The sequence below is a fragment of the Ranitomeya variabilis genome, chromosome 5, assembly GCF_051348905.1.
Source record: "Ranitomeya variabilis isolate aRanVar5 chromosome 5, aRanVar5.hap1, whole genome shotgun sequence".
Lineage (NCBI taxonomy): Eukaryota > Metazoa > Chordata > Amphibia > Anura > Dendrobatidae > Ranitomeya > Ranitomeya variabilis.
In genome coordinates, this window is record NC_135236.1 from 673,174,561 (window position 1) to 673,202,372 (window position 27,812).

The following is a 27,812-nucleotide window of genomic DNA, read 5'->3' on the forward strand; positions in this document are numbered from 1 at the left end:
GGATGATGTTAAAAAGGAGAACAACAATTTGGACCTCACCCTTCATGGGCATGCTGATGCAGAATTGGCGCAAAAAAAGCCGGGTTACACCCTCCGGTCTGTCCCTGGTGGGTGCGGATGAAGAGGAAAAGGCCTCTCCCCTCTCTACCGAATGCCAGAAAATGGGTGGAGTGGTCGGAGGTGACCCCACCTTGGAATGGGTCGGGTTCAGAAGGAAATGCCGAGTGCAGCTGCGAGGCGCCATTGAGTGATCTGGAACCGACATTGATGGAGCACTCGTGCACCCGACACTGCAGGGGCATAGGCCACGTGGAGTGGAGGTGGTGGCAAGAGGAGGAAAAGTTTTGATGGAAGTAAGAGAATGGTGGGGTACAGTTAATACCTTGGGATGTTCATTCCTGAACCCTGGATGTTTGGGGTACTTTGGGTACTTTCTGTGGCCACCAAATCTAGTCCTCATATTATTAGCATTAGGATTTGAATGACTTGATGTTGAGGACAGGACTGTATTGGAGGGGTTCCTAGAAATAGTTTTTGTCCTTCTGGAGCTCTTGTTTTCCATCTGAAATTTTTTTTGGTCTCGTAATTATTTAGATCCCTCTGGTAATTTTTTTTATTTTAGACATACTTATGTCCTTTTCCCATTTTTCTAGATCACAGTCAAGATCCTTATAGAATTTCTCAATCTCATCGGCTTTTAAATCTTTGGACATCTGTGCATAAAGTTGAGCAATCTGGGTATCAGCCTCAACAGTTGCACATTTTTTTCATTAATAATCGCCTTATTGGTGCCTTGAGATGTAACTTGTAGATATAAATCAAGAAAATTCAGATTATGGCCAAAGGAAAAAGTCAGCTTAATATTCAAGTCATTTTGATTTAATGTGGACTTAAAGAGGTCGAGTTGGTTGGTTGTGCCCTCCCATGCGAACCTACATCATCAATATAATGTATCCAGTTGTGGTTTGGGGGATTACATTGGAAAATATCTCTGTCCCATGCCCCAAGAAAAAGGTTTGCATAAGATGGGGTGCATGTAGCCCCCATAGCGGTTCCTTGTAACTGTAGATAGACTTGATTTTTAAAAAATAAAACATTATGGGTGAGGATGAACTCTGTTGTGAATTCTGCTCTTGGGTTCCCTCCGGTGGTTGTAAGTGGTAGCGCTGCTGTCTCTGAATCACAGCAGTTATCAGGTGTTAGTGTTTTAATACTGACCGCATAGTACTCTGTCCTATCCTTTCTGTTTAGCTAGAAGTGGCCTCCTTTGCTAAATTCTCATTTCCGTCTGTGTATGTTTTTTTCCCTCTCCTCTCACAGTCAATATTTGTGGGGGGCTGCATATCTTTTGGGATTTTCTCTGAGGCAAGATAGTTTTCCCTTTTCTATCTTTAGGGGTAATTAGTCCTCCGGCTGTGTCGAGGTGTCTAGGGAGCGTCAGGTACATCCCACGGCTACTTCTAGTTGTTGTGCTAAGTTCAGGGTCTGCGGTCAGTACAGGTACCACCTTCTCCAGAGTATGTCTCATGCTGCTCTTAGGCCACCAGATCATAACAGTACAACTGGCCAACAATGAGTTAACCGCATCTCAGAAGAAGGGAAGGAAAGTGCTGAGACATTTTTTTTTCTGTAGTCTGTTGTGCTTTTTTTTTCCTTCCCTCTTTACCTCTGGGTGGCTCAGGAGTTCAGCGCTGATATGGATGTTCAGGGATTGGCTTCTTGTGTGGATCAACTTGCTGATAGAGTACAGGGCATTTCTGATTATATCATTCAGACTCCGGTTTTAGAGCCTAGAATTCCAACTCCTGATTTGTTTTTTGGGAATATGCCCAAATTCCTGAGCTTTAAAAATAACTGTAAACAGTTTTTTGCTCTGAAGCCCCGTTCCTCTGGTGATCCCATCCAGCAGGTTAAAATTGTTATATCTCTGCTGCGTGGTGACCCCCAGGATTGGGCATTTGCCTTGGAACCTGGGAATCCAGCGTTGCTTAATGTAGACACCTTTTTTCAGGCGCTTGGGTTATTGTATGACGAACCTAATTCAGTGGATCATGCTGAGAAGACCTTGTTGGCCCTGTCTCAGGGTCAAGAAGCGGCAGAATCATATTGCCAGAAGTTTAGAAAATGGTCTGTACTAACTAAATGGAATGAGGATGCCTTGGCGGCAATCTTCAGAAAGGGTCTTTCTGAATCCGTTAAAGATGTTATGGTGGGGTTCCCCACGCCTGCTGGTCTGAGTGATTCTATGTCTCTGGCCATTCAGATTGATCGGCGCTTGCGAGAGCGCAGAGTTGTGCACACTATGGCTTTGTCTTCCGAGCGGAGTCCTGAGCCTATGCAGTGTGATAGGATTGTGTCTAGAGCTGAACGACAAGGATTCAGACGTCAGAATAGGTTGTGTTTTTACTGCGGCGATTCTGCTCATGTTATCTCTGATTGCCCTAAGCGTACCAAGAGAATCGCTAGCTCTGTTACCATCAGTACTATACAACCTAAATTTCTGTTATCTGTGACCCTGATCTGCTCATTATCTTCATTTTCTGTCATGGCATTTGTGGATTCAGGCGCCGCTCTAAATTTAATGGACTTAGAATTTGCCAGACGTTGTGGTTTCCCCTTGCAGCCTTTGCATAGTCCTATTCCTTTAAGGGGCATTGATGCTACACCGCTAGCTAAAAATAAACCTCAGTTTTGGACACAGTTGACCATGTGCATGGCGCCAGCCCATCAGGAAGATTGTCGTTTTCTGGTGTTGCATAATTTGCATGATGTTATTGTGCTGGGTTTCCCATGGTTACAGGTGCATAATCCAGTATTAGATTGGAAATCTATGTCTGTGACTATTTGGGGTTGTCAGGGGGTTCATGGTGACGTTCCTCTGATGTCAATTGTCTCCTCCCCCTCTTCTGAAATTCCTGAGTTTTTGTCAGATTTCCAGGATGTATTCAGTGAGCCCAAGTCCAGTTCCCTTCCACCGCATAGGGACTGTGATTGTGCTATTGACTTGATTCCAGGCTCTAAGTTCCCTAAGGGCCGATTTTTCAACCTGTCTGTGCCAGAACATACCGCCATGCGGAGCTATGTTAAGGAGTCCTTGGAGAAGGGGCATATTCGGCCATCTTCTTCACCATTGGGAGCAGGTTTTTTTTTTGTTGCCAAGAAAGATGGCTCCTTGAGACCCTGTATTGATTATCGCCTCTTGAATAAGATCACGGTCAAATTCCAATACCCTTTGCCTTTGCTTTCTGATTTGTTTGCTAGGATTAAGGGGGCTAGTTGGTTTACTAAGATTGACCTTCGAGGGGCATATAATCTTGTTCGTATTAAGCAGGGTGACGAATGGAAAACTGCGTTTAATACGCCCGAAGGCCATTTTGAATACCTTGTGATGCCATTCGGACTCTCTAATGCTCCATCTGTGTTTCAGTCCTTCATGCATGATATATTTTGGAATTATCTTGATAAATTCATGATTGTATATCTGGATGATATTTTGATTTTTTCAGATGATTGGGAGTCTCATGTGAAACAAGTCAGGATGGTATTTCAGATCCTTCGTGATAATGCCTTGTTTGTGAAGGGGTCTAAGTGCCTCTTTGGGGTACAGAAGATTTCTTTTTTGGGCTTCATTTTTTCTCCCTCATCTATAGAAATGGATCCGGTTAAGGTTCAGGCCATTCATGATTGGATCCAGCCCATATCCGTGAAGAGCCTTCAGAGATTTTTGGGCTTTGCTAATTTTTATCGTCGTTTCATTGCCAACTTCTCCAGTGTGGTTAAACCCCTGACCGATTTGACGAAGAAAGGCGCTGATGTGACGAATTGGTCCTCTGCGGCTGTTTCTGCCTTTCAGGAGCTTAAACGCCGATTTACTTCTGCCCCTGTGTTGCGTCAGCCGGATGTTTCTCTTCCTTTTCAGGTTGAGGTTGACGCTTCTGAGATTGGGGCAGGGGTCGTTTTGTCTCAGAGGAATTCTGATGGTTCCTTGATGAAACCGTGTGCCTTCTTTTCTCGAAAGTTTTCGCCTGCGGAACGCAATTATGATGTCGGCAATCGTGAGTTGTTGGCTATGAAGTGGGCATTTGAGGAGTGGCGACATTGGCTTGAGGGGGCCAAGCACCGTATTGTGGTCTTGACCAATCATAAGAATTTGATTTATCTCGAGTCTGCCAAACGGCTGAATCCTAGACAGGCCCGATGGTCCCTGTTTTTCTCTCGTTTTGATTTTGTGGTCTCATATCTCCCGGGTTCTAAGAATGTTAAGGCTGATGCCCTCTCTAGGAGCTTTTTGCCTGATTCTCCTGGGGTCCTTGAACCGGTCGGTATTCTGAAGGAAGGGGTGATTCTTTCTGCCATCTCCCCTGATTTACGACGGGTTCTTCAGGAATTTCAGGCTGATAAACCTGACCGCTGTCCAGTGGGGAAATTGTTTGTTCCCGACTAGTGTTGAGCATTCCGATACCGCAAGTATCGGGTATCGGCCGATACTTGCGGTATCGGAATTCCGATACCGGGATTCCGATACTTGCCGCGTATCGGATACCGGAATCGGAAGTTCCCAGATTCAAAATTCCGAAATTCAGCCAATGAGAATGATTCCAAGTGTGGGCACATCCTGTTTAGCATGGAGGGCATGAAACTACTGGCAAGGCTGTGATTGGCTGCTGAAATGATGTCATGATGCAGTTTAAAAGTCGCTGGCGCCATTTTCCGATCACTCTGCTGTGAATTCAGTTAGTGACAGGACGCTGTTTGCTGACTGAGGGACAGTTTAGAGATAGCGATTTGCTTCTTTGTGCTTTCCAAAGGCTAATTTAGCAACCGCTGTGTTCACCTACTATTCACCTTGCTTTTGCCTTGTAGCGCTGTTTTCACAGCGATCTGTAAGGTCTGTGTGTGTGTGTGTGTGTGAGTGCAGCCCACTCTCTAGTCTGAGTGCAGCCACATAGGCCATCCATAGCTGGTTGTATTCAGTTCAGGGAGGGTGGTTCATTGCCTCATACTGTTCTTTTTTTTTTTTTTTTTTTAAAGTAGTGTAGTCTGCTGCTAATTTATTCAAAAAAATCCTATTAGTGTCTTTCCACCCGTCTCCAGCTAATTTGTGGAAAAACACTACATAGGATAAAGTAGAGGAGGGTTTTTGGGCCTTGCAGCGCCGTTTACGGCTGTCTGCACGGTCTCCGTGTGACTGCAGCTCGCCCTGTAGTCTGTGAGCAGCCGTAGCCTGGTTGTCTCCAGCTCAGGGTTGTTCACTGCGTCATACCGCCAAATCAATTTTAATTTTTTTTCAAGTAGTGTAGTCTGCTGCTAATTAATTTAAAAAAATCCTATTAGTGTCTTTCCACCCGTCTCCAGCTAATTTGTGGAAAAACACTACATAGGATAAAGTAGAGGAGGGTTTTTGGGCCTTGCAGCGCCGTTTACGGCTGTCTGCACGGTCTCCGTGTGACTGCAGCTCGCCCTGTAGTCTGTGAGCAGCCGTAGCCTGGTTGTCTCCAGCTCAGGGTTGTTCACTGCGTCATACCGCCAAATCAATTTTAATTTTTTTTCAAGTAGTGTAGTCTGCTGCTAATTAATTTAAAAAAATCCTATTAGTGTCTTTCCACCCGTCTCCAGCTAATTTGTGGAAAAACACTACATAGGATAAAGTAGAGGAGGGTTTTTGGGCCTTGCAGCGCCGTTTACGGCTGTCTGCACGGTCTCCGTGTGACTGCAGCTCGCCCTGTAGTCTGTGAGCAGCCGTAGCCTGGTTGTCTCCAGCTCAGGGTTGTTCACTGCGTCATACCGCCAAATCAATTTTAATTTTTTTTCAAGTAGTGTAGTCTGCTGCTAATTAATTTTAAAAAATCCTATTAGTGTCTTTCCACCCGTCTCCAGCTAATTTGTGGAAAAACACTACATAGGATAAAGTAGAGGAGGGTTTTTGGGCCTTGCAGCGCCGTTTACGGCTGTCTGCACGGTCTCCGTGTGACTGCAGCTCGCCCTGTAGTCTGTGAGCAGCCGTAGCCTGGTTGTCTCCAGCTCAGGGTTGTTCACTGCGTCATACCGCCAAATCAATTTTAATTTTTTTTCAAGTAGTGTAGTCTGCTGCTAATTAATTTAAAAAAATCCTATTAGTGTCTTTCCACCCGTCTCCAGCTAATTTGTGGAAAAACACTACATAGGATAAAGTAGAGGAGGGTTTTTGGGCCTTGCAGCGCCGTTTACGGCTGTCTGCACGGTCTCCGTGTGACTGCAGCTCGCCCTGTAGTCTGTGAGCAGCCGTAGCCTGGTTGTCTCCAGCTCAGGGTTGTTCACTGCGTCATACCGCCAAATCAATTTTAAATTTTTTTTCAAGTAGTGTAGTCTGCTGCTAATTAATTTAAAAAAATCCTATTAGTGTCTTTCCACCCGTCTCCAGCTAATTTGTGGAAAAACACTACATAGGATAAAGTAGAGGAGGGTTTTTGGGCCTTGCAGCGCCGTTTACGGCTGTCTGCACGGTCTCTGTGTGACTGCAGCTCTATCTGTTGTCAGTTCAGCCCCCAAAAAAGAAATAAATAATAAAGTTCACCAAACACACCAGTGACACCACTTTACATTTCTGTAGGCCACATTAGCTCATATTAAAGTCTAGTCCACACTTTAGAAAATTAGTGTTTCTTATACCTGTTAGGAGGAGTTGCTCAGGAATAAGCACACAAATCCGTTAGTACTTTTCTGCTTATCTTTATCAGTCAACCAAGATGAAGAAGGCAGTGAGTAAGGCACGTGGGCGTGGGCGTGGGCGCGGAGCAGGGAGGGGACGTGGGGATTCTGTGCCTGCTGCGGGCACCGGTGACTCATCAGCACCCACTTTCACCAGGCAACAGTCGTTCATGCGCAGCTTTGTGTCAGAGCGTCGTACACCGCTGCTGCGTCAAGACCAAATTGAAGCTGTTGTCGGATGGATGGCAGCTAATGCATCAACTTCCATTAGTGCCACATCCTCTCAGACACAGAGCACTGGAGAGCAGCCATCTGTCTCTTCACCACCTGCCAAATTGCCCAGGCAGACAGAGAGCCCAGGACAGGAGCCGTCTCTACTTCTGTTCTCTGAATCTCTTGGCTTGGAAACAGGGGGCCAGCCAAGCAGCATTGGAGAAATGGAAGAAGAGGCAGGGTGCAGTGATGCCCAACAGCTTTTTCTGTCTTCCTCTGAAGAGGCGGGTGGGCCAGTGGCTCCGGTCACCACATCGCAGGCCGCATCAGCTGATGATGACACTCAGGTGCCACTTACTGGTGCGTGCTCTGCTGCTGAGACTACCCAGGAGGAGCAGTTGGGGGCAGAGGGTAGTGTAGATGATGAGGTCCTCGACCCATCTTGGCGTGAGGGACAGGAAGGTGGTGGGAGCAGCTCTGAGGAAGAGATTCCCCGTACGGCCCAAAGAGGGAGAGGGAGGGGGAAGACCGCGGATCCTGCAGCCTCCGCTTTGGCACCCGTTAGGAGCATGTCTCTTCCAAAAGCCAAAAAGGGCGCTCCCAAGACTTGCAGTGCCTGGTCCTTTTTTGACACAGTTGCAGATGACATTTGCTATGTCAGATGCAACGTGTGTCATCAAAAAGTCAAAAGAGGTCGAAATGTCAGCAACCTCAATACCTCCAACATGTGGAAACATGTGCGCAACAGGCACCCGGCGGAGTTAGAAAAACACACTGAAGAGGTAGGCCAACCAACAGCGGCAGCTACCACCTCTTCAGCTCGTGTTGCCTCTTCCTCTAGCTCACACGCAGCTGGTTCGGCTTCCTCCCAGGATCGCCGTGGAAGAACCTCTGGCCCTGTTGTCCAGAGACCCGCTGTAATTCCACCCGCAGCACCACTTTCCCAGTCATCCACACACTCCCAGCCCAGTCTACAGCCATCGGTAGTACAGGCATGGGAGAAAAGGCGGCCTTTCTCGTCAAACCACCCACGAGCACAGGCTCTGACTGCAGGCATTGCCAAACTGCTGTCACTGGAAATGCTGTCATTCAGGCTGGTGGAGACTGACAGCTTCCGTGACTTGATGTCATTGGCAGTCCCACAGTACAATGTGCCCAGCCGCTTTTACTTCAGCAGGCAAGCCGTCCCTGCCCTGCACAAGCATGTGGAGGGACACATAAAACACGCGCTTCTGAACGCCGTCAGTAGCAAGGTCCACCTCACCACCGATGCGTGGACCAGTCAACATGGACAGGGGCGATACCTTTCCCTCACTGCCCATTGGGTTAATGTCGTTGAGCCAGGTACAGACCGTGCGAGTGGCGCAGGACGTGTCCTGCCCACTCCAAGGATTGCAGGAATCCATTCTGTACGCATTGACTCCTCCTCTTACACCAGTTCCTCAGAATCATCGCTGCAGGAGCCGTCACAGTCCACCTCCACATGGACCCGTGATGAACGTGTACCTGTTACGACCGACATGAGCACAGCCGTGGCCAAACGTCAACAGGCCGTGTTGAAATTAATTTTTTTGGGGAATCGTAGCCACACAGCGCAGGAGCTCTGGAATGCCATCAAGCAGGAGAGCGATGTGTGGTTTGTGCCAGCGAATCTCCAGCCAGGCATGGTAGTGTGTGATAATGGCCGAAATCTGGTGGCAGCTCTGGGCCTCGGCAACCTCACTCACATCCCATGTCTGGCACATGTGCTCAATTTGGTCGTGCAGAGCTTTTTGAGGGACTATCCGGATCTTGATGCACTGCTGCACAAGGTCCGCCTAGAGTGTGCTCACTTGCGGCGTTCCAGCACGGCAAAAGCGCGCATTGCGGCTCTGCAGCGCCGACACCGCCTGCCGGAACATCGCATCATATGTGACCTACCTACCAGGTGGAATTCCACGTTACATATGTTGGAGCGGTTGTGTGAGCAGCAGCAAGCTGTAATGGAGTACCAGCTGCTTCAGGCGCAAAAAAGTCGCAGTCAGCGCCGTACAGACTTCACAACCACAGAGTGGGCCACTATGAATGACGTCTGCCAGGTTTTGCGTCCCTTTGATTATTCCACGCGGATGGCGAGTGCAGATGATGCACTAGTCAGCATGACTGTCCCCCTTATCTGCCTGCTTGAAAAATCACTGCAAGCGCTAAGGGATGATGTTGTGGAAGAGGTGGAGGATGAGGATTCACCATTTCCATCATCTTCTGGACAGTCAGCGCCACGTGGTTCCTCACAAACGCGTAGGCAGGGGACAGTTTGTGAGGAGGATGAGGAGGAGTCAATGGAGGAGGAAGACGTCCGTCCAGAGGAGGGAGTTACCGAATTGTCCAGTACTCAGTGTGTACAGCGAGGGTGGGGTGATGACGAGCAGGCAGAGATCACGCCTCCAGCAGGGGACAGCGTTTCTTGGGCAGTTGGCAGTCTGCAGCACATGGTGGATTACATGCTGCAGTGCCTGAGAAACGACCGCCGCATCGCCCACATTCTCAACATGTCTGATTATTGGGTGTTCACCCTCCTCGATCCTCGCTACCGGGACAACGTAGAAAGCCTCATCACACCGTTGAACCGGGAGCGAAAAATGCGGGAGTACCAAGACACACTGGTCAATTCCATCATCTTCTCCATTCCAACTGAGAGAAGTGCTGCTAGTGCATTACAAAGCAGCTCAGTGCGTCCAGGCAGTGGAGGAGGCTCTGCACAAAGAGGGAGCAGAAGCAGTGCCTCTGCCCAAGGCAAGACCAGTATGGCCCAACTGTGGCACAGTTTTCTGTGCCCCCCACAAAAGCCTACACCATCACAGACGGCTCCAGTCAGCAGGAGGCAACGGTTCCGTCAGATGGTGACAGACTACATGTCTTGCCCTCTTGCTGTACTCCCAGACGGCTCTTCCCCTTTCAAGTTTTGGGTCTCAAAGCTGGATACATGGCCAGAGCTAAGCCAGTATGCATTGGAGGTGCTGTCTTGCCCTGCGGCCAGTGTATTATCGGAACGTGTCTTTAGTGCTGCAGGTGGTGTACTAACTGACCGTCGCATGCGACTATCCTCCGATAACGTTGACCGGCTTACTTTCCTGAAAATGAACAAGGCCTGGATCTCGCAGGAATTTGCCACTCCTCCTCCTGATTAAATAATTAGGTCACTGTATACGTTATCCAGGTCTCCTGTTGTGTTCATCTTTCTACCACCTGAACTTAAATTCCTGTGCTCCAACACCGCCAGTTGAGGCTCAGAAGTGCCGTCTGCACAGTCAAAACATACGACCCAGTGTTATTGGGTTTCAGTAACGTCAGCTGATCCCCAGCTGTGTAGCCGGCAATGTGTCATGCGACCGCCACGCTGACACAACAACTGAAATGTAAGGGAATCTGTCCCCCCCCCCCCAAGGCGTTTGTTACTGAAAGAGCCACCTTGTGCAGCAGTAATGCTGCACAAGGAAAAGGTAGCTATTTTTGTTTAGCTCCTTGCACACGCAGAACTTAACACTTATAAAATGTGTCCACTGATACCGTAAAACCGTCCCGGAGGTGGGACTTTCCTTCGTAATGTGACGCAGCACAGCCGTCATTCCTACCCCCACGGCGCCGCGCACCGGCTCCTCAGCGTTGTTTTATTCCGTCCCGGAGCCTGCGCTGTTATGTTATCCCGTGGCCAGGCACACTTAGCGCTGCCCGTCTTCTGGCATCATTTGGTGTCAGGATGGCTGCGCCTGTGCGGCCGCGCTGGCAGAGAGCCCGCCTCGCAGTGTCTTCTGATTTAATCCCACTGGGGGCCTGGGATCCATGGACATGCGCAGTGCATATCTGAACCTCCACCTCTCACTCATTTCCCTATGGCTTCTTCAGACTGTTCGGTGTCAGCTGGTCCCTAATAGCATGCCACGGCCGTGACACCGCACAGTCTTAAGAAGCCGTAGGGAGGGGAGTGAGAGGCGAGGATATGCACTGCGCATGTCCATGGATCCCAGGCCCCCAGTGGGATTAAATCAGAAGACACTGCGAGGCGGGCTCTCTGCCAGCGCGGCCGCACAGGCGCAGCCATCCTGACACCAAATGATGCCAGAAGACGGGCAGCGCTAAGTGTGCCTGGCCACGGGATAACATAACAGCGCAGGCTCCGGGACGGAATAAACCAACGCTGAGGAGCCGGTGCGCGGCGCCGGGGGGGTAGGAATGACGGCTGTGCTGCGTCACATTACGAAGGAAAGTCCCACCTCCGGGACGGTTTTACGGTTGCAGGGGACACATTTTATAAGTGTTTAGTTCTGTGTTTGCAAGGAGCATGATGAAAAGAGCCACCTTTTCCTTTTGCATCTTTTGTGCTGCACAAGCTGGCTCTTTCAGCTACAAACGCCTTGGGGGGGGGTTAAAGGTTCCCTTTCGACTTTCTCAGGCTTCGGCCTACATTGTGTTCCTCTGCTTTTCCACCTGTCCCTGGGCTCCAACACCGCCAGTTGCTGTCCAGAAGTGCTGTACGCACAGTCAACAGTCCCTCCTCTGTTATTGGGGTTCAGTAACGTCAGCTGTTCCCCTGCTGTGTGTGTGGCAATCCCTCCTACCTCCTCCAACCTCCTCCAACCTCCTCCTCCTCCACCTGTCCCTGGGCTCCAACACCGCCAGTTGCCGTCCAGAAGTGCTGTACGCACAGTCAACAGTCCCTCCTCTGTTATTGGGGTTCAGTAACGTCAGCTGTTCCCCTGCTGTGTGTGTGGCAATCCCTCCTACCTCCTCCAACCTCCTCCAACCTCCTCCTCCTCCACCTGTCCCTGGGCTCCAACACCGCCAGTTGCCGTCCAGAAGTGCTGTACGCACAGTCAACAGTCCCTCCTCTGTTATTGGGGTTCAGTAACGTCAGCTGTTCCCCTGCTGTGTGTGTGGCAATCCCTCCTCCAACCTCCTCCAACCTCCTCCTCCTCCACCTGTCCCTGGGCTCCAACACCGCCAGTTGCCGTCCAGAAGTGCTGTACGCACAGTCAACAGTCCCTCCTCTGTTATTGGGGTTCAGTAACGTCAGCTGTTCCCCTGCTGTGTGTGTGGCAATCCCTCCTACCTCCTCCTACCTCCTCCTCCACCTGTCCCTGGGCTCCAACACCGCCAGTTGCCATCCAGAAGTGCTGTACGCACAGTCAACAGTCCCTCCTCTGTTATTGGGGTTCAGTAACGTCAGCTGTTCCCCTGCTGTGTGTGTGGCAATCCCTCCTACCTCCTCCAACCTCCTCCAACCTCCTCCTCCTCCACCTGTCCCTGGGCTCCAACACCGCCAGTTGCCGTCCAGAAGTGCTGTACGCACAGTCAACAGTCCCTCCTCTGTTATTGGGGTTCAGTAACGTCAGCTGTTCCCCTGCTGTGTGTGTGGCAATCCCTCCTACCTCCTCCTACCTCCTCCTCCACCTGTCCCTGGGCTCCAACACCGCCAGTTGCCGTCCAGAAGTGCTGTACGCACAGTCAACAGTCCCTCCTCTGTTATTGGGGTTCAGTAACGTCAGCTGTTCCCCAGCTGTGTGTGTGGCAATCCCTCCTACCTCCTCCTCCACCTGTCCCTGGGCTCCAACACCGCCAGTTGCCGTCCAGAAGTGCTGTACGCACAGTCAACAGTCCCTCCTCTGTTATTGGGGTTCAGTAACGTCAGCTGTTCCCCTGCTGTGTGTGTGGCAATCCCTCCTACCTCCTCCAACCTCCTCCTCCTCCACCTGTCCCTGGGCTCCAACACCGCCAGTTGCCGTCCAGAAGTGCTGTACGCACAGTCAACAGTCCCTCCTCTGTTATTGGGGTTCAGTAACGTCAGCTGTTCCCCTGCTGTGTGTGTGGCAATCCCTCCTACCTCCTCCTACCTCCTCCTCCACCTGTCCCTGGGCTCCAACACCGCCAGTTGCCGTCCAGAAGTGCTGTACGCACAGTCAACAGTCCCTCCTCTGTTATTGGGGTTCAGTAACGTCAGCTGTTCCCCAGCTGTGTGTGTGGCAATCCCTCCTACCTCCTCCTACCTCCTCCTCCACCTGTCCCTGGGCTCCAACACCACCAGTTGCCGTCCAGAAGTGCTGTACGCACAGTCAACAGTCCCTCCTCTGTTATTGGGGTTCAGTAACGTCAGCTGTTCCCCTGCTGTGTGTGTGGCAATCCCTCCTACCTCCTCCAACCTCCTCCAACCTCCTCCTCCTCCACCTGTCCCTGGGCTCCAACACCGCCAGTTGCCGTCCAGAAGTGCTGTACGCACAGTCAACAGTCCCTCCTCTGTTATTGGGGTTCAGTAACGTCAGCTGTTCCCCTGCTGTGTGTGTGGCAATCCCTCCTCCAACCTCCTCCAACCTCCTCCTCCTCCACCTGTCCCTGGGCTCCAACACCGCCAGTTGCCGTCCAGAAGTACTGTACGCACAGTCAACAGTCCCTCCTCTGTTATTGGGGTTCAGTAACGTCAGCTGTTCCCCTGCTGTGTGTGTGGCAATCCCTCCTACCTCCTCCAACCTCCTCCAACCTCCTCCTCCTCCACCTGTCCCTGGGCTCCAACACCGCCAGTTGCCGTCCAGAAGTGCTGTACGCACAGTCAACAGTCCCTCCTCTGTTATTGGGGTTCAGTAACGTCAGCTGTTCCCCTGCTGTGTGTGTGGCAATCCCTCCTACCTCCTCCTACCTCCTCCTCCACCTGTCCCTGGGCTCCAACACCGCCAGTTGCCGTCCAGAAGTGCTGTACGCACAGTCAACAGTCCCTCCTCTGTTATTGGGGTTCAGTAACGTCAGCTGTTCCCCAGCTGTGTGTGTGGCAATCCCTCCTACCTCCTCCTACCTCCTCCTCCACCTGTCCCTGGGCTCCAACACCGCCAGTTGCCGTCCAGAAGTGCTGTACGCACAGTCAACAGTCCCTCCTCTGTTATTGGGGTTCAGTAACGTCAGCTGTTCCCCTGCTGTGTGTGTGGCAATCCCTCCTACCTCCTCCAACCTCCTCCTCCTCCACCTGCCCCTGGGCTCCAACACCGCCAGTTGCCGTCCAGAAGTGCTGTACGCACAGAGCCAAACACCTCGCCAATGTGTTAGTGGGGTTCAGCACCGCCAGCTGTTCCCCTGCTGTGTATACGGCAACGTGTACTGCGACCGCCACGCAGGCACAACAAGTTAAATTTAAGGGAACCTGTCCCCCCCCCCCCAGGCGTTTGTTACTGAAGGAGCCACCTTGTGCAGCAGTAATGATGCAAAGGGAAAAAGTGCCTCTTTTCGTGGTGCTCCTTGCAGATGCTGAACCTAACACTTATGAAATGTGTCCCCTCACAGCGTTCAACCGTCCGGTAGGTGGAACTTTCCTTTGTCATGTGACGCAGCACAGCCGTCATTTTTACCCCCTTGTCGCCGTGCGCCGCCTCCTCAGCGTTGTTTGAATCTGTCCCGGAGCCTGCGCTGTTAGGTTACCCCTTGGCCATGCACACATTTTGCGCTGCCCGTCTTCTGACATCATTTGCTGTCAGGCTGGCTGCGCCTGTGCGGGTGCGCTGTCCGAGATTCAGCCTCGCGGTGTCGTCTAATGTAATCCCACCGCGGGCCTGGGATCCGTGTCCATGCGCAGTGCATATCCTCGCCTCTCACTCCCCTCCCTACGGCTTCTTCAGACTGTTCGGTGTCAGCTGATCCCTAATAGCATGCCACGGCCGTGACACCGCACAGTCTTAAGAAGCCGTTGGGAGGGGTGTGAGAGGCGAGGATATGCACTGCGCATGGACACGGATCCCAGGCCCGCGGTGGGATTACATTAGACGACACCGCGAGGCTGAATCTCGGACAGCGCACCCGCACAGGCGCAGCCAGCCTGACAGCAAATGATGTCAGAAGACGGGCAGCGCAAAATGTGTGCATGGCCAAGGGGTAACCTAACAGCGCAGGCTCCGGGACAGATTCAAACAACGCTGAGGAGGCGGCGCACGGCGACAAGGGGGTAAAAATGACGGCTGTGCTGCGTCACATGACAAAGGAAAGTTCCACCTACCGGACGGTTGAACGCTGTGAGGGGACACATTTCATAAGTGTTAGGTTCAGCATCTGCAAGGACCATAATTAAAAGAGCTAAGTTTACCTTTTCCAGCATTAGTGCTGTACACGATGGCTCTTCCAGCTACAAACGCCTGGGGGGGGGGTTAAAGGTTTCCTTTCAACTTGCTCCAGTGCAGGCTTCGGCCTACACTCTGCTCCCCCTGCAGAGCCCGGGCTCCAACACCGCCAGTTGGGGCCCGGTACTGCTAGCTGCACAGAGAAAAACACCTCGCCAATGTGTCAGTGGGGTTCAGCACCGCCAGCTGTTCCCCTGCTGTGCAGCCGGCAACGTGTCCTGCAACTGCCACGCAGGCACAACAGACCCAAAAGCTGCCGCCAGTGCAGGCTTCGGCCTACACTCTGCTCCATCTCCTCCTCCTGCTGACCCCGGGCTCCAACACCGCCAGTTGGGGCCCGGTACTGCTAGCTGCACAGAGAAAAACACCAGCCAATGTGTCAGTGGGGTTCAGCACCGCCAGCTGTTCCCCTGCTGTGCAGCCGGCAACGTGTCCTGCAACTGCCACGCAGGCACAACAGACCCAAAAGCTGCCGCCAGTGCAGGCTTCGGCCTACACTCTGCTCCATCTCCTCCTCCTGCTGACCCCGGGCTCCAACACCGCCAGTTGGGGCCCGGTACTGCTAGCTGCACAGAGAAAAACACCAGCCAATGTGTCAGTGGGGTTCAGCACCGCCAGCTGTTCCCCTGCTGTGCAGCCGGCATCGTGTCCTGCAAAAGCCACGCAGACACAAGAACTGAAATTGAAGGGAACCTGTCCCCCCTCCCCCAGGCGTTTGTACGTTTTTAAGGCCACCTTGTACAGCGGTAATGCTGCATGTGTGCAAGGTGGCTCATAAACGTATTCTCCTCGCACATGTGGAACGGAAAACACGTCTAAAATGTGTCCTCTGTGTGACCATTTAACCGTCCCGGTGGTGTGACTTTCCTTTGTAATGACACGCTGCAACCCCCTTGGTAGCGCTGCCCGTCTTCTGGCATCATTGTTTGGCTGCCTGCGCCTCTGCGGCCGCCCTGACCCACACAACGCCCCTCGGTGTCTTATTTCTTGGGACTGCGAGGGTGTGTTTGATGGGCATGAGCAGTGCATCAGTTCGCCTGTCCCTCATCTCCTTCCGCCTTCTTCAGACTGTGCGGCTTCATGGCCGTGGCATGCGATAAGGGATCAGCTGACGCCACATAGTCTGAAGCAGGTGTAAGAACCCAAGCGAGAGGCGAACATATGTACTGCGCCAGGCCATGAATCCCAGCCCCGCAGTGTTTTAACTATGTCAATACACTGCGGGGCTGTGATTCATGGGCATCGCGAACCGCACCAGCCAACATTAAATGAGGTCAGAAGATGGGCAGCGCTAACAGCGCTAGGCCAGGGGATAACACGACAGCGCAGACTCCTGTACAGCAAATAACAACGCTCAGGAGGCTGCACCCAGCACCAAGGTGGGATTCTTGACATCTGTGCTGCGTCTCATTACAAAGGGAACTCGCGCCTCCAACACAGTTTAACTGTATAAAGGGCTAAATGTTATACGTGTTCCATTCAGCGTGTGCAAGGAGCCAAATTAAAAGAGCAACCTTTGACTTGTGCACCACTACTGCTGCATAAGCTGTGGCTCTTCTACTTTGTAACCCCTGAGGGGGGGTTAAAGGTTACCTTTGAAATTGGTTCGATTAGGCTTCGGCCTACACTCTGCTCCCCCTGCAGAGCCCTGGGCTCCAACACCGCCAGTTGGGGCCCGGTACTGCTAGCTGCACAGAGAAAAACACCAGCCAATGTGTCAGTGGGGTTCAGCACCGCCAGCTGTTCCCCTGCTGTGCAGCCGGCAACGTGTCCTGCAACAGCCACGCAGGCACAACAGACCCAAAGCTGCCGCCAGTGCAGGCTTCGGCCTACACTCTGCTCCATCTCCTCCTCCTGCTGACCCCGGGCTCCAACACCGCCAGTTGGGGCCCGGTACTGCTAGCTGCACAGAGAAAAACACCAGCCAATGTGTCAGTGGGGTTCAGCACCGCCAGCTGTTCCCCTGCTGTGCAGCCGGCATCGTGTCCTGCAAAAGCCACGCAGACACAAGAACTGAAATTGAAGGGAACCTGTCCCCCCTCCCCCAGGCGTTTGTACGTTTTTAAGGCCACCTTGTACAGCGGTAATGCTGCATGTGTGCAAGGTGGCTCATAAACGTATTCTCCTCGCACATGTGGAACGGAAAACACGTCTAAAATGTGTCCTCTGTGTGACCATTTAACCGTCCCGGTGGTGTGACTTTCCTTTGTAATGACACGCTGCAACCCCCTTGGTAGCGCTGCCCGTCTTCTGGCATCATTGTTTGGCTGCCTGCGCCTCTGCGGCCGCCCTGACCCACACAACGCCCCTCGGTGTCTTATTTCTTGGGACTGCGAGGGTGTGTTTGATGGGCATGAGCAGTGCATCAGTTCGCCTGTCCCTCATCTCCTTCCGCCTTCTTCAGACTGTGCGGCTTCATGGCCGTGGCATGCGATAAGGGATCAGCTGACGCCACATAGTCTGAAGCAGGTGTAAGAACCCAAGCGAGAGGCGAACATATGTACTGCGCCAGGCCATGAATCCCAGCCCCGCAGTGTTTTAACTATGTCAATACACTGCGGGGCTGTGATTCATGGGCATCGCGAACCGCACCAGCCAACATTAAATGAGGTCAGAAGATGGGCAGCGCTAACAGCGCTAGGCCAGGGGATAACACGACAGCGCAGACTCCTGTACAGCAAATAACAACGCTCAGGAGGCTGCACCCAGCACCAAGGTGGGATTCTTGACACCTGTGCTGCGTCTCATTACAAAGGGAACTCGCGCCTCCAACACAGTTTGACTGTATAAAGGGCTAAATGTTATACGTGTTCCATTCAGCGTGTGCAAGGAGCCAAATTAAAAGAGCAACCTTTGACTTGTGCACCACTACTGCTGCATAAGCTGTGGCTCTTCTACTTTGTAACCCCTGAGGGGGGGTTAAAGGTTACCTTTGAAATTGGTTCGATTAGGCTTCGGCCTACACTCTGCTCCCCCTGCAGAGCCCTGGGCTCCAACACCGCCAGTTGGGGCCCGGTACTGCTAGCTGCACAGAGAAAAACACCAGCCAATGTGTCAGTGGGGTTCAGCACCGCCAGCTGTTCCCCTGCTGTGCAGCCGGCAACGTGTCCTGCAACTGCCACGCAGGCACAACAGACCCAAAAGCTGCCGCCAGTGCAGGCTTCGGCCTACACTCTGCTCCATCTCCTCCTCCTGCTGACCCCGGGCTCCAACACCGCCAGTTGGGGCCCGGTACTGCTAGCTGCACAGAGAAAAACACCAGCCAATGTGTCAGTGGGGTTCAGCACCGCCAGCTGTTCCCCTGCTGTGCAGCCGGCATCGTGTCCTGCAAAAGCCACGCAGACACTTGCTCTTGTACCTTCTGCTCCCCATCCTGGTTCCAGTACCGTCAGCTGGTTCCGGGCAGAGCCTTTGGCTTAGGTGCCTCCCTCTGGGTATCCGAGTTCCACCAACGTCAGGTGGTCCTTGGTAGTGCTTTCAGGCACGGGTACCTCCTGCTTAGTAACCGGGTTCCAGTAACGTCAGCTGGTCCTCGGTAGTTCCATTGGCTCTTGGACCTTCGGCTACCCATCCGGGTTCCAGCACCGTCAGCTGGTTCTCGGCAGTGTCTTTTGCTCTTGTACCTTCTGCTCCCCATCCTGGTTCCAGTACCGTCAGCTGGTTCCGGGCAGAGCCTTTGGCTTTGGTGCCTCCCTCTGGGTATCCGAGTTCCACCAACGTCAGGTGGTCCTTGGTAGTGCTTTCAGGCACGGGTACCTCCTGCTTAGTAACTGGGTTCCAGTAACGTCAGCTGGTCCTCGGTAGTTCCATTGGCTCTTGGACCTTCGGGTAGCCATCCGAGTTCCAGTTCCATCAGCTGGTTCTCGGCATTTTCTCAGCCTTCTTGTACCTTCTGCTACATTTCCAAGTTCAAGAGACTAAACACGATGACCCGGAAGACCACCCCTAAGATGACGACGACACCAGAGACGACAACCACCGTGATGACGACGACCCTGGAGACGATGACCCCGAAGACCACCCCGATGACGACGACCCCGGAGACGACGACCCTGAAGACCACCCCGATGACGACGACCCCGGAGACGACGACCCTGGAGACGACGACGACCTGGAAGACCGAGAAGCAGAAGAACAAGAGGCTGCAGAACAAAGAGCAGAAGAACATTAAGCATAACACTAAATATCAGAGCAAAAAATATTATCTAAATTATAAGCAGAAGAAGACTAAGCAGTGTATGGGGGTGAGTCCGTTCCTCCTCGTGGTGCCCCTGGATAAAGCCTGATGCTGCAGGCCAAACTGAACGCGGACAAATGTAACTCTTTTGTGACAGGCAGAACGGAAGGTGTAATCTTCAAAGTTTTATAGATAACAACTACGGGAATGCCTGTCACAAATAAGAATATGATGAAGAAGTAGAATATGATGAAGATAATAGTAAAATAAAAAGAATATGAACAATGTAACCAAAAAAATAATAGGTAGAAGATGAAGAAGAAGATGAATAAGGTGAAGAAGTTGATGTCAAAGAAGCTGATGATGAGGATAATGAAGAAGAAAGTGTGGGAGAAGTAAAAAAGAAGGTGAAGGGCGTGGAAGTAGTGAAACATCAATATCTGACAAAATAAAAAAAAAAATTAACATAGTCAAAATCTTTCTACCGCCGAACGTCATAAAAAACCCCCAAAATCCTGCTATTCTATTACATTGGGCTAAACCTCTGTGCCTTTAATGTCTCCGCCACGTCCCCCAATACATCCTACATTATTCTTAGTTGTTTTCCTTCATGTAGAATGAACCTACAAGTTTATAAAGGGTTTATTTTAATTCCGATATTTTCGTCCCATTGACTTGCATTGGGATCGGGTATCGGTATCGGATTGGATCCGATATTTTGACGGTATCGGCCGATACTTTCCGATACCGATACTTTCCGATATCGGAAAGTATCGCTCAACACTACTGATGAGTCTCGATTTCTGCTGCGACATTCGGATGGTAGGGTCAGAATTTGGCGTAAACAACGTGAAATCTTTGGGATGTGGTGGAACGGGAGATTCACATCAGGGATGTGCAGCCGACAAATCTGCGGCAACTGTGTGATGCCATCATGTCAATATGGACCAAAATCTCTGAGGAATGCTTCCAGCACCTTGTTGAATCTATGCCACGAAGAATTGAGGCAGTTCTGAAGGCAAAAGGGGGTCCAACCCGTTACTAGCATGGTGTACCTAATAAAGTGGCCAGTGAGTGCACTGGCCACTTTATTAGGTACACCATGCTAGTAACGGGTTGGACCCCCTTTTGCCTTCAGAACTGCCTCAATTCTTCATGGCATAGATTCAACAAGGTGCTGGAAGCATTCCTCAGAGATTTTGGTCCATATTGACATGATGGCATCACACAGTTGCCGCAGATTTGTCGGCTGCACATCCCTGATGCGAATCTCCCGTTCCACCACATCCCAAAGATTTCATGTTGTTTACGCCAAATTCTGACCCTACCATCCGAATGTCGCAGCAGAAATCGAGACTCATCAGACCAAGCAACGTTTTTCCAATCTTCTACTGTCCAATTTCGATGAGCTTGTGCAAATTGTAGCCTCAGTTTCCTGTTCTTAGCTGAAAGGAGTGGTACCCGGTGTGGTCTTCTGCTGCTGTAGCCCATCTGCCTCAAAGTTCGACGCACTGTGCGTTCAGAGATGCTCTTAGGCCTACCTTGGTTGTAACGGGTGGCGATTTGAGTCACTGTTGCCTTTCTATCAGCTCGAACCAGTCTGCCCATTCTCCTCTGACCTCTGGCATCAACAAGGCATTTCCGCCCACAGAACTGCCGCTCACTGGATTTTTTTTCTTTTTCGGACCATTCTCTGTAAACCCTAGAGATGGTTGTGCGTGAAAATCCCAGTAGATCAGCAGTTTCTGAAATACTCAGACCAGCCCTTCTGGCACCAACAACCATGCCACGTTCAAAGGCACTCAAATCACCTTTCTTCCCCATACTGATGCTCGGTTTGAACTGCAGGAGATTGTCTTGACCATGTCTACATGCCTAAATGCACTGAGTTGCCGCCATGTGATTGGCTGATTAGAAATTAAGTGTTAACAAGAAGTTGGACAGGTGTACCTAATAAAGTGGCCAGTGAGTGTATATGAGACAGTAGGTGCGTTCAAAACCCTGTGTCCACCGTGCAGGAGAGAAACCTGCTGCTAGTAACTCGCGGTACTATATGGCGGTATAAGCGAACTCTGTTACTTCACAGATTCACTACGAAAAGAGAACACCGAGTCCTGTTAACCTCACAGGAGATCACGGCTACCTAATAGAGTCAACAGTGGTCATGCAGTCAGAATAGCACATGAGCAACTCCTCTCCGGTGGACCCGGAATTCTAATGGCTATACCCCAGCCCTAAATCCACATACACAAAACTCCTCACCGGAGGTGCCGGTATTCTAGGGGCTTATTTCAGCCACACCCTGACCACATACAACCATGACCACACTGGCGCTGAGCTCATAATATAGGTTTGATACTAGCGCATGGCCGTGAAGCCATGCGAACCTTTTATAGTTTTAGCACTCAAGGACCTTCCTAGTGGTCCAACAGGAACCATTTCAGGACCTGTACATGTACCCCCGACCTCCAATGGGAAGTCATCCCGTGGGCATGCCCAGTATGGGAAAAGCAGGACTTAGCCCCAGAAAGATCTGCTCGCTGCTGATCAGTGCTGGCTACAAAGGCAGAGCCTGGAAGAACAGTAGCAACCAGTCGCCCAGTATCAGCCTGAGTCAGACGCTGGGACCGACGTCTCCGCTGAGCAGGATGCAGTGCGGCTGGAGAAGAATGGGGACCGCAGCGGAGATAATTCGAGATTCCCCCTGTGCAGAGGCGGGAACTTGACACCTAACAGGGTCTGAATACTTTCCGTACCCACTGTAGATGTCTGATTGAATCATGAATGTTGATCCTGTCTAATCCCACACTAGGGATTACAAATTTTGAAAACAGTCTGGATCATGGTTACTATGATCGACACTCAGAATTTCTGGATGATGATTTGTTGTGATTGACACTCAGGATCATTAAAGTGTATCCTTTATGACTGACACTTGTGATCCTGGTTGGTGATCCGGTCTTATTGACACTCTGGATCATATTGTTCCAGTATGATGCTTATGTTGGATCAGGAGGGAACTTTTCTCCTTTAAGGGCAGATTCTTTCATGCTTTATGTTTGTTTTTTCTTATTCTCTCATGCTTTATGTTTTCTGTTTATTTTTTCTTTCCTTACTTCTTTCCCCGCAGTTTCCCCGTGACATCTCCCTTCATTTTTCCCATCACATATATTTATGTAGCTACTAACCAATGATGCTGTAGAATATTTGCCAAATAGGCGTCCGCCTTCACTAGCCTATAGAATGAGCTGTACGGTTGGGGAAGGACTAGATAAAATACAGGCAGCACCTTGTGCACTGCGAGACACTGGGACACATTGCACCATGGCTCTGAAGCCAGACTCCTACGTGGTGCTGAACGATGGGAATAAAATGCCGGTGATTGGATTTGGCACTGGGGCGAACACGGTGAGTGCCTCAGACATAAAGTAGTGGCTGCTCCACTGAATCCAAAGCAAAGCGGCATTACTGCTGGTCTCTCGCCACCGCAATGTTCCCCATTTGAGACACCCTGCCATCACCCCATGTTTCATTTACCCCAAAGGGAGACAAGGAGATTGATAAAAATTGCATCTTATTAGGCTAAGTACACCAAAGAACAGGCCGGTGAGAGCACCAAGGTCGCCATTGACGTCGGATACCGCCACATCGTCAGCGCCTTTTTATACAGGAATGAGGTTCAGGTCGGAGAAGCCATTAGATCAAAGATTGCGGATGGGACTGTGAAGAGGGAAGACATATTTTACACTGGGAAGGTGACCAATCAAAATATTCTTTTCACTTTAACATGACCACTAGGTGGCGATGACGAGCTGTTACAGGTTTTTAATTTATTCTGCAGCTTTGGGGCAATAACCACACACCTGAGAGGGTCCGACTGGGGCTGGAGAAATCTCTGAAGGATCTGCAGCTGGATTACATGGATCTTGTCCTGATCCACACCCCTGTGGAGTTCAAGGTTTGTAGATATATGTGTATGGGATCGGCAGCAGCTCCCAATCAGATCAGAGCAGAAGACATTAATTATATGTGAATTCTATTTTTTTTTCTCCCTCCAGCCTGGAGATGATCCCTTTCCCACAGATGGAAATGGGAAATTGGTTTTTCATAATACAGATATCGGAGAAACATGGAAGGAAAAATATATGAAAGATTATGAGTGACAGGTAAGGTCCTCATTTTCAGATGGAGCATCTCCCTTATCATCTTACCATAACCTCTAGGCTATGGAAGCGTGCAGAGACGCCGGCCTCGTCAGATCCATCGGAGTCTCCAATTTTAACCACCGGCAACTGGAGCTGATTCTCAACATGCCAGGACTCAAGTACAAACCAATGTGCAACCAGGTACAAAACACCGACCAGTAAGGATCAATAGCACATAAATGTCCTAAGAAATTAGGAAAACTTGTAATTTAAAAAAAAACGCAGACATTCTTCCCTATAGGTTGTATTGCAGTACAGCTCCTTCCACATTAATGGAGCTGCAATACCAGATATAACCCATAGACAGTTGTGGCGCTGTTTGTAAAAAACAAACAAACAGTCAAGTTGTAATATTTTACCATCAACATGTTGTTTAGAGTGAAATATTCTTTAAATTATTGCATCTTATTCACACTATTATATATAGTAATGAGCCGTTATATCTCTGCACAGGTAGAATGTCACATATTCCTCAATCAGAGCAAATTACTGGAGTTCTGCAAATCTCGTGATATCGTGCTGGTCGGATACAGCGTACTGGGGACCAGCAGAATAGAGGGCTGGTAAGAACAAGAATATTGTATTGTTATATGTGGTGATGATGAGGTCCAAGAAAAAAGGCAGATATAATAATATTGTTGCAATAATACAGCCCCTTTTATAGAAGAATATAACTGCTATAATACAGTCCCTATGTACAAGAATATACTGTAACTACTATAATACTGCTCCTATATACAAGAATATAACTACTATAATACTGCTCCTATGTACAAGAATATAACTACTATAATACTGCTCCTATGTACAAGAATATAACTACTATAATACTGCCCCTATGTACAAGAATATAACTGCTATAATACTGCCCCTATGTACAAGAATATAACTACTATAATACTGTTCCTATGTACAAGAATATAACTACTATAATACTGTTCCTATGTACAAGAATATATCTACTATAATACTGCCCCATGTACAAGATTATAACTACTATAATACTGCTCCTACGTACAAGAATATAACTACTATAATACTGCCCCTATGTGCAAGAATATAGCTACTATAATACTGCTCCCTATGTACAAGAATATAACTACTATAATACTGCCACTATGTACAAGAATATAACTACTATAATGCTGCCCCTATGTACCAGAATATAACTACTATAATACTGCTCCTATGTATGAGAATATAACTACTATAATACTGCTCCTATGTACAATAATATAACTACTATAATACTGCCCCTATATACAAGAATATTACTACTATAATACTGCCCCTATGTACAAGAATATAACTGCTATAATACTGCCCCTATGTACAAGAATATAACTACTATAATACTGCTCCTATATACAAGAATATAACTACTATAATACTGCTCCTATGTACAAGAATATAACTACTATAATACTGCCCTTATGTACAAGAATATAACTACTATAATACTGCCCCTATGTACAAGAATATAACTACTATAATACTGCCCCTATGTACAACAATATAACTACTATAATACTGCCCCCTATGTACAAGACTATAACTACTATAATACTGCTCCTATGTACAAGGATATAACTACTATAATACTGCTCCTATGTACAAGAATATAACTACTATAATACTGCCCCTATGTACAAGAATATAACTACTATAATACTGCCCCCTATGTACAAGAATATAACTACTATAATACTGCCTCTATATACAAGAATATAACTACTATAATACTGCTCCTATGTACAAGAATATAACTACTATAATACTGCCCCTATGTACAAGAATATAACTACTATAATACTGCTCCTATGTACAAGAATATAACTACTATAATACTGCCCCTATGTACAAGAATATAACTACTATAATACTGCCCCCTATGTACAAGAATATAACTACTATAATACTGCCCCTATGTACAAGAATATAACTACTATAATACTGCCCCATATGAACAAAATATAACAACTTGCTTCATTTCCAATGTTTTATTCTTCATATCATGTCTCATGTAATATTGACTATCCTGTGATAGTAGTAACAGTATCATCCATAGTATTCATATGATAGTATTACATATAGTGCACATATAATGGCGTCACTCACAGAATGAGACAACACAGACGGCCGTATAATGACTTTTCTTTTTTGTGTTTTTTGGAGAACCATAAACCAATGTGCTTGTTTTTGTTCCCTTCACCAAAATTTTATGAAAAGTGTGAGTTTTATTTGATTTTCTTTCTGACAGGATTGATCAGAATTCCCCCAAAGTGCTTGAAGACCCCGTATTAAATACAGTCGCTAAGAAGCTGAACCGCTCTCCTGCGCAGGTGGCCCTGAGATATTTGTTACAGAGGGGATGTGTCGTCTTGGCAAAAAGCTTCAACCCTGAGAGGATCAAGGAAAACTTCCAGGTAAATGAAGAAATTAACATTTGAATAATTTCCTTCATCTAAAAAAAAAAACAACTATATTTTTTATTACTTTTCACTTACAGGTATTTGACTTTGACTTAAGTGATGAAGACATGAAATCTCTAGATGGAGTCAATAAAAACCTGCGTTACTTGATTATCGATGCGTAAGGGTCTTTCCTGACGTTCTAGCTTCCGAGAACATATTTATTCATATATTTTCTTTATATTTACTTTTATTTATTATTATTTTTAAGATTATATATTAATTAGTGTTGAGCGATACCGTCCGATATTTGAAAGTATCGGCCGATACCGGCAAAGTATCGGATCTAATCCGATATCGATACCCGATACCAATACAAGTCAATGGGACTCAAGTATCGGACGGTATCCCTGATGGTTCCCAGGGTCTGAAGGAGAGGAAACTCTCCTTCAGGCCCTGGGATCCATATTAATGTGTAAAAGAAAGAATTAAAAGAAAAATATTGCTATACTCACCTCTCCGACGCAGCCTGGACCTCACCGAGGGAACCAGCAGCGTTCTTTGCTTAAAATGCGCGCGTTTACTTCCTTCCGTGACGTCACGGCTTGTGATTGGTCGCGTGCCACCCATGTGGCCGCGACGCGACCAATCACAGCAAGCCGTGACGTAATTTTCAGGTCCTGAATGCCTAGGCATTCAGGATTTTAAAATTACATTCCGGCTTGTGATTGGTGATTGGTCGCGTCGCGGTCACATGGGCGACGTGACCAATCACAAGCCGTGACGTCACGGGTCACGGGAGGCAGGAAACGCGCGCATTTTAAAATTACGTCACGGCTTGTGATTGGTTGCGTGCCGCCCATGTGACCGTGACGCGACCAATCACAGCAAGCCGTGACGTAATTTCCGGTCCTGAACGCAGAATTAGGCATTCAGGACCTGAAATTACGTCACGGCTTGCTGTGATTGGTCGCGTCGCGGCCACATGGGCGGCACGCGACCAATCACAAGCCGTGACGTCACGGAAGGAAGTAAACGCGCGCATTTTAAGCAAAGAACGCTGCTGGTTCCCTCGGTGAGGTCCAGGCTGCGTCGGAGAGGTGAGTATAGCAATATTTTTTATTTTAATTCTTTCTTTTACACATTAATGTTGTTTCGATACCGATACCCGATACCACAAAAAAATATCGGATCTCGGCATCGGAATTCCGATACCCGCAAGTATCGGCCGATACCCGATACTTGCGGTATCGGAATGCTCAACACTAATATTAATGTATTTTTATTTATCTTTTATTTTATGTACTTACTTTTGTATTCTGTTTTTTATTTTAGTTGGAAAGAAAGCCCTAAGTATCCATATCACGATGAATACTAAGAACGTTGGCCAATTTTTCTGGATTCATACTATTAACCCTGATATCTTAGCATCTTAGTCTAGCAGATTGTGATCTTCAGAGAATATACGACCTATGAAATGTATTCTGATTTTGGTATAGCACATATTATGGCTCAGATTTAAAATGACAGCACATACACTTTAACACCTAATGATTAATTCTAAGGCTGAGTTCAGATGATGCCATTCCACAGCAAAATGTCTTTGTGTTTTAAGTCAAGAGTACAATATTCTTCTGTATATTGTAATAAAATACATTTTATGTGCAATTTACTTTGAAGGTGTCATTTGTTTAAAAGTTTTGCCAATACCCCTTTATCTAATCAAAAACTAATGATGTAATTCAGTACCTTGAATCCTTTTAAAATTCTGTACAACACAGTATCAATTTCATTATTTTAAGTCTTTCACGTGGTTCTCAAATAGCTGAGAATCTGTAGGGGCATCTGTGATCGTGCCCATAGCGGTCCCTTAGCTTTTTAAACATCCTTAAATTTATATAAATGTCTTCTATCATTTTCTTTTAAAACACTCTTTTCTGTTGCTTTCCACCATGTAAGTTTTAGTTTTACTGATCTGGCTTTAAATATGATA

General features: G+C 48.7%; 1 protein-coding gene across 1 annotated transcript; it reads left to right on the plus strand.

The window, feature by feature from the left end:
• Positions 1-22,527: 22,527 nt before the first annotated feature.
• LOC143775162 (aldo-keto reductase family 1 member C1-like) lies at positions 22,528-27,600 on the plus strand. The gene is made up of 8 exons (XM_077263003.1): positions 22,528-22,611; positions 22,785-22,958; positions 23,045-23,161; positions 23,427-23,549; positions 23,862-23,971; positions 25,669-25,834; positions 25,918-26,000; positions 27,155-27,600. Exons 1-8 carry the CDS (start codon positions 22,528-22,530, stop codon positions 27,195-27,197), a joined length of 900 nt encoding a protein of 299 aa, XP_077119118.1. The 3' UTR covers positions 27,198-27,600.
• Positions 27,601-27,812: the final 212 nt, after the last annotated feature.